Genomic DNA, 7795 nt, shown 5'->3' on the forward strand with positions numbered 1-7795 from the left:
GCTTGAGCAGAGGGGAGGGGCAGAGAGAGGGAGGGAGAGAGCCCCAAGCAGGCTCCACACCATCAGCTTGGAGCCTGATGCGGGGCTTGAACTCATGAACTGTGAGATCATGACCTGAACCTAAGCAAGAGTCAGATGCTTAACTGACTGAGCTACCCAGATGCCCCCAATTTTTTCCAGTTTTACTGAGCTGTGAATGACAGATGCCTAGTGTGTTTATTTAATGTGTGCAATAAGATGTCTTGGTGTGTTGTGTGTGTGTGTGTGTGTGTATAGTGAAATGATTCTCCCAATTAAGTTAATTAACCTAAAACATCACAAAGGCAGAAAAAGAACAAAAGTCAAATAGAGAAAAACAGAAAAGAATCAGCAAATATGGTAGATATTAATCTAGTCGTATCAGTAATAACCTTGAATGAAAGATCAACAATCTGAAAACACCAATTAAACGGCAGTATGAATCAAGAAAGAAATCTCATCTACATGTTGTTTATAACAAATTCACTTTAAATATAAAGACACATAGATCAAAAGCAAAGGGATAGAGAAAGATATACCATGGTCATATTGACCAAAGGAAAATGGGAGTAGCTCTATGAATTTCACACAGAGCAAAGCTCAGATCAAGGAAAGTTATCAGGGATAGAGAATAGGCATTGCATAATGATCAAGGTGTCAATTCTCTAAGATTACACAGCAGTACTTAATAGGTATATGTTTAACAGCAGAACATCAAAATGTATGAGGCAAAAATTGTAAGAGAAAGTAGATGAATCCACTATTAGTTGGAGACATCTACAACCTTCTATCTGAAATGTAAAGATCCAGCAGGCAGAAAATCAGTAAAGACATAGTTGAACTCGTGAATATCATAAGTCAGTTGGACATGATTAACATCTACAGACTACTTCACCTAACTGCAGAGTACACATTCCTGTCAAGCCCACATGGGGCACTCACCAACATAGACCACATTCTGGGCCATAAAACACATCTAACACATATAAGAGAATAGAAATCATGTAGTTTCGGTCTCAGACAATAATGGAATTAAACTGGAAATCATTAACAAAATGACTGGAAAATAAGGAACACGTGTATAAAATGAAAACTCTAGAGAAGTTTTAAAAATCTGTTGTGAATGAAGTGAAATGATAAGACCACTTAACAAAAATTGTGCAGGTTTTTTATGAGCATAAGATACAGGTAATGCTTTGCAAGCTGTTGAAATGCAGCCAAAAGGGGCCCAGAACCCCTACCTTACCTTTACTGATGGGAAGTTTCTTTCTAGTTTATCGAGGAATCAGGAGCCATTTTCACTTTGGCTTCAGTCTCTCAACCCTTCAGCACATCATGGGAAGAACTGACCCTTGTTTCCCATTCCCACAGTCTTAACCTGCATTGTTAAACCTAAACTTCAGTCTCACCGAAGAAACCTGCAGCTTCCCAAACATATTTGTACCATTGGCTCCTAACTACTGCCTCCCCATGCTCATCTGGACTCCTAACACCCTCATTGTGGTCTAAACACCCTGTGGTTTACTCTGATATCTTACTGTCGTCCTTCTAGTTTTAGTACTCCCAGACACTCTCTTCTCCCAGCTCCTCACATCCCCAGCAGTAGCACAGGTGTGTTCCCAAGAGCAGATGCCTGATTCATATTAAGGGAATAAATGGGTCAGTGAGCATATTAGCCAATTGACTGCGATTTAATTTCTTATAAATTCTTATGCTAAGCAAATCCAGGTATGTGTCGTAAAATTTTACTGAATAGGAAGATAGGAGTTGATAATCTTTTACTTTATTTTGCCTTTTCTTGACTCAAATAATTTTACTGCTGAGTTACTTTATGAAGTAACATCTATTCTGATGCCATGTTGTCCTGTTCTAGATTCACAATAGTGAGGAAGTTTTTCCAATTTGATTCACAAACTATAAAAACTTATACTTGTAAACTTGACACATGTAAGTGAGTGTGTGAAGAAAATTATTCATAAATTTATAGCAAGAAGGCAGCTATTTAAATCATCTCTTGGGAGGCTTAACTTTTGGAGAAGGCAGTCTCAGGTATGTTGAGAGGGAGAGAAATGAAGATCTCCATATTTCCACATAAACAGGTAGATGAAAATGACATGTATCTGTGGTGAAGGAGGTGACCACCAGGCAGTTGGAATGCTCTATGTCCGGGCAAGAGCAGGTGACACAGGTTTTCAGTTCCTCTAACAATGGAGTGCAGCCATCAGAGGAAGCAAAGTGAAGAATTGGTCAGCAGGTCAGGGTCCAGAGTTGGAAGGAGGGCACACTCAGGAAGTCCCAGATGAAGGGTTCTCTAATGATGGAAGGTGCTAGAACTGGACACAATACCAGGTACTGGGCAGAATTAGTTCTCAGTTGGACCTTAGGAAAAGGAGACCCAAAGTGTAATCCACAAATTATGACTTGTTCTCATGTTTACCTTCCCTTGCAATAGGCCTGCTTTTAGGAATTTGGTTTCCAGTGCCTTCATACTGCCTGAGGTATATTTTAGAAGAGCGAGTGAGTAAATAAATTAAGAGATGGAAGGTGTGCCTTGGGTGGGGAGAAGTGGAATGATGTGTCCTCTAGGCAAATTCAAACCAGGGATCTAGTTCCAGCTCTGGTAGTGACCCTTCTTTTGAACTGGAGAAAATTGCAAGTTTTTCATCACCCAAGTGAGTTTGGTAAGCTCGATCTTGCAGGATTGTTGGAATGTATATATGTCACCGCATGATAAAATGACTAAGAAATATGACCCAGTACTAAAGAATGGCGATTACTATGATCTTGATCCCAAATGATACCACCTACCTCCTTTGTAATTTTTTTTAATCCAGGAAATGTCAGAATATGCAGTATTCTTGGACAGGGAACAGCACCCAACCACAAATTTACCTGAGCTGGTAAAACAAACTAAAATTTCCCTACTAGATCACCTGTCATTTAATTCAGGCACGGAGTTGTCTTTCTCAGTTGGATGCGAGTCAAGTTCCTAGAAATGGTGTCAAGGTACAAGTTTTCCCATGTCTCCCAGGAGCCCTTCCATCCAAATGACCTCTGTTAACACTCATTATCACACCCTCACCAACGGCGAGTCCTTGCTTAGAGTCTGCCAAAGTGCATCCACGATAATATAAGTAAAATGCCCTCTTAATGAACAGGCTGTGGCTCTCCCAACTCCGGGCAAACAGTGCCGGCACAGTGGCGTCTCACCTGGAGTGGGTATCACCCTTATTTCTGAGAAACTCCATGAAGATGTTGTGGCTAGAACACATAGCTTGCACACTGGAATGAAAACACAAGACCTCTTCCTTTTCTGCCCCAGGTGGAGATTTCTCTTTGATTTACCCATAATCCCAAGATAACTCATAGCACCAATTTTTTATTACAGACTGAGTGTGTCCCCACTCACCAAAATTCCTTTGTTGAAGCCCTAACACCCAACGTGAAGGCAGGTGGAAGTACAGTGTTTGGGAGATAATTTGGGTTAGACGAGGCCATGAGGATAGCACACCCATAATGTGATTAGTGTTCTCATAAGAGCAACAGAAACAAGAAGTTTCTGTTTGCCACATCAGGATACGTGGACAAGATGGCAGTCTTCAACCTAGAAAGAGAGCTCCCACCAGAAATCAAGTATGCTGGCATCTTCGCACTGTGAACTACCCAGCCTCCAGAACTGTGAAGACATTCATTGTTTAAGCCACTCATTCCATGGTATTTTGTTGTAACACCCTAACCAGACTAACACTGGGCTTTCTCTTTCACTTCCCAAGTATACTGTTGAACGATCTGGCCTCCACCTACTAACTCCACAACCTCAACTGTGCGTACCACGTACTGTAAATGAAAATCACATCCCACTGAGGACTAGGAGGTTCCTAAAGTCCCAAGTTGTGTTGCTCAGGAAATTTCCACTTAATTGTTCTCATAAGGACCACTTCCTCATTGTTTTTACTTCACCTGTAGCCACAGAGGTATTTCAGCATCTTACTTGTATGAGTAGAGCTCAAAGGCTCTAAAACTCTGTGAGTAGAGACCGGATGCCTTTATATTAGCATCTGCAGTGCTAACACTGAGCTTTCCAGTGAGCAGATAGATACTCATTGTGTGATGAACACAATGATTAAACACACCATATCATTTAAGATTTTATTCATCTTTATTGAACAAACTTAAAGTATGAACTAAGATTTATCTTTATTGAACACTCTTGAAGTATGAAAAATTTAAAACTATAACATAAAAACGTTTGTAAAACTAAAAACTAAAAGAAACTAGAAAACTGGATTGACCATGTTTGAATTTTTTTTCTATTAATCCTACCTATTTTACTGTGAGACTCTTTCACATTGCTAATAATCTAATTCTTACTCTGATGTTGTATTTTCTTGTCTGGTGGTTTAGAAACCTCAGATTTCATCAGTGGTTGGGAGATGCTCTTGGTCATCACACGGGAAGGGGCAAGGACTTTGGTAGTAGCGCAAGCCCTGGTTGCACCTCTGGCTTGGGCTCTCGCTCCTTCTTCTTGCAGAACCTATTCATAATAGGCTGGGAAAGCAGTAGGGATGGCATAATTGACTTTAGACAAAAATTGCAGGACTGTCGTCTTGGTGGTTTCAACTAGGGCTTTCGGACCACCCAGGAACTCATGGCGTGGAGGATCACTGTTGGCCACCTGGCGGTACTCTAGATACTCCAGCCTCACCAAATCTTTGGTGATGAGCTTCCTGGGCTCTCCATAGATGAAGTGCTTCCGCCCAGGATATATTCGCATCATACTCAGGAATTTCCAGATGTCTTCCTCAGGAGCACAGTTGCCCTTTATGAAGATCATTCCCAGTATATTCATCAGGAGACCGGTCTTGGGTAACCCCCTGCCAGCACGCACCCTCCCATTGTTGGGGAGTCTGAGTTTGCTGATGAGATCATACTGTTGTCTAGCTGAATCGATTTCCTGCACGTTGACTCCAAAGACAATCTCAATGCGCTCAGCAGCTTTCTTGAGGATCTCAGGAAAACGCAATTCATATTTTAGGCCGATGATCTTCAGCATGTCTGCCTTCAAAATGGGTTGTTTCATTTTATACTTGAACAGTAGGAACTGCTCCAGCAAGGCAGGCTTCCTGGTTAGAGAATCTTCACCTGGGCCTGGGCGTTGATTGTAGAATGGGGCCTCATAGGGGCTCACCCTTGCCTCATCTTGGTTGCTGGCATCTTCATCAGATCTAGTGCCAGAATGGGCTTCAGAAGTAGTGGTGGTGGTTTTGGCTCTTCCACCCCGCTGAGAAGTGCCACTTGACCCAGTAGTAGGCAGCCTCTGGGTAGTACCTTCACATTGAGGAGTGGAGGAGGGAGCGGACTCCCCTTGCACTGCTGCTATGGCCTGAGCACCCTCACAGCCCTGAGCTTCCCTTCGAGCCTGACGGCGTCTCTCATGAGCCTGGAGCTTACTCTTGTGACTCCGAGGCATGATGGCACTCTGGTCAGGGACAGGAGGCAGGCGTATAAACAGGATCAGGAGATGTAGATCCCTGGATGAAGGAGAATGCGGTGACATGAGCACCTTCAGTGGGGGGGATTCCACCTTGGCTTTAACCAAGGCTGCCTCTGCGGGTTTACTAGAGGGCACTGCTCCAGGAACCCACAAGGCTCCTGTTGTAGCCAGCCTGTCCCCTGAGAATTTTATGGGAGAAGTTAGAGGGAACCTTAGACTGCAGTCAGCCAGCCCTGCCTGGGATGTACTGGGGTGACAGCAAGGGCTGCCGGTGGGGAACCTCTGTTCTGGGCTCTGGGGGTCTTCTCAGTTTACATTCGGGATCATCCTGAACCACTCTGACAAGTCCTGGGTCCCCTCTATTCTACTGCTGTGAAACTGAGACCTCACACCAAAGCCAGAGACCCCAAAAGAAGTAGTAAAGTAGTTCTTTACTCCCTATCCCTCTCAGGGGGCACCCAACTGAGAGCTATGTGGAGTCCTCTCCTTCATGGGCTGTTTTGATCCTCATTTCTCCTTCAGGGTACTCCCTTGGCCTCTAGGTAGTGCCTCATACACTTCCCTTCTGCTCACTGGTGGCTGTATCCTCACACTAAAGATCTCTTCTCTCAGATTTGGTATGAATAAGTGAGGGTGAACCTCAGCCTGACTGCCCTGCCCTGAGCCTTCAAGTCCTGAATTGAAAAGTGGGGATCTGATTTTTTTGTTACGTTTGAATTGAAAAGTGGGGATCTGATTTTTTTGTTACGTTTCAATGCCCAGTGGTTCCGTCTCCCCCCGCCACCGCCAACCCCCCCCATGCCTCCGCCACCAACCACCCCGCCGCTGCCGCCAGCTTCCCCCGGCCAGCCCCCTCCGCCAGCCGCCGCTGCCCGCCCTCCCTGCCAGGTCCCCCCCTCCCGCTAGTTCCCCCCCCGCCAGCCCCACCCTCCCTCCGCTGCTGCCAGCCCCCTGCCGGCATCTTTCCTTTGGCCCCAGCCATAGGCAGGGACTCTTATCTTCCTTCCAGCATGTGCTTACACGCGCTGGGAGAATATGGGAGTTATCCCCCTTCGAAGCCATTGTTCTCTACGATAATTTGATTCAGACATCATGGAAAGATATAAAAATCCTCCTGCAGAGAGTAAACTGTCACTTTTAAATAAAATCTCTCACAGCCCACCCCACCCCCCTTCCACCCCTGTTGCCCCCCCAGAACACACAGTCCTCTCCGCAAACCTCACATGACACCAGAGTGAAAAAAATGAGTGTCCCTCAACATGTTATGAGAGAACAGGCAAGCAGGGTTGCCAGCAGGATAGGGGTTCCTTCAGTTCTCACAGAGTCCTTACCCTGATTCCTAGCTGGAATGCCTTCCATTGCTAACTTGAGCCCTTTCCCTTCTGACCAAGGCTCTCTCATCCGTGAGTCCTTCCTTTCCGAAGTAAGACTGTCTGCCCTTCCCCCCAGAGCTCCCCAGGACTGATGGCGGCTAATATTATGTGCCGCCTCATTGTTCTAGAAATAACGGTCCCCCTCAGACCGCTCAGAATTTCGCTTCTTTCATTTCCTTTAGAGCGTAGTACCCTTCTCGGAAGATCAAGGCTTTCTGATTCTTCATCCTCCAGAGAGGGAACGTAGCTTCATACCCACCCGACCGCCATGTTTGGGTCCTCCGGAAGTGGAGAGGAACCAGAAAGGCCTTGGTGGGACTTATAACCTATGTTTCCCCACTTGGGTTTTTGTTAGGGTCTTCTCCTCGCTCCGCTGAACTGGCGCCTCCCACCAGAGCCCTCACATTTCTTGCGACCCTCCAGGCGGAAATCTGCTTCCTCCTGACTACTCTGCCGAGGGCCGCCTAAGCTTGCGAGTGGGTGTGGGGGCTTGTGGGGAACAGGGGAGACACTCTTCGGGGTGAGGGAGGTATTTTCTTATTCCTTAATCGGGTTCCTCACCTTGACGACGTGTGCTTGGGCCTAGAAGACTCCTCAGTCACCTGTCCCGAAGCAGCAGCCGAAAGCAAAGAGGGCGTCTCGCCTTCCTCAGACGCCCCAAGAGGAAGTGAGTGCTATTCTTCCTGTAACCAACGATAGGGCCCATCAAGGCTGGCATAAGAGGCGGGATCTCTGGTGCCCCCTCTGTTCTGGAGTGGAGAGGACTCGCCGTTTTCCTCCACCACCACCCTCTTACCTCCTTGATACCTTTCTTTAAGAAGTCAGCTTGACAACATAGGTGTACGAATGGGTGAGGGGAGATTGTTGCATGACTCCCTGTATGCCTTTATGTTATTTTTGTCAGTCTTCG

General features: G+C 45.7%; 1 protein-coding gene across 1 annotated transcript; it reads right to left on the bottom strand.

Annotated features, from left to right (window-relative positions):
• Positions 1–4342: 4342 nt before the first annotated feature.
• Positions 4343–7528, bottom strand: LOC120227177 (melanoma-associated antigen B3-like). Its single transcript, XM_039225337.1, has 2 exons — positions 7447–7528; positions 4343–5549 (listed from the first exon to the last, which is right to left on the bottom strand). The coding sequence occupies exon 2, from the start codon at positions 5486–5488 to the stop codon at positions 4553–4555; it is 936 nt and encodes a 311-aa protein (XP_039081268.1). The 5' UTR covers positions 5489–5549; positions 7447–7528; the 3' UTR covers positions 4343–4552.
• Between the last annotated feature and the right edge of the window lie 267 nt (positions 7529–7795).

The sequence above is a fragment of the Hyaena hyaena genome, unplaced genomic scaffold (genome assembly GCF_003009895.1).
Source record: "Hyaena hyaena isolate Hyena2069 unplaced genomic scaffold, ASM300989v1 scaffold_2047, whole genome shotgun sequence".
NCBI classification, from domain to species: Eukaryota; Metazoa; Chordata; class Mammalia; order Carnivora; family Hyaenidae; genus Hyaena; species Hyaena hyaena.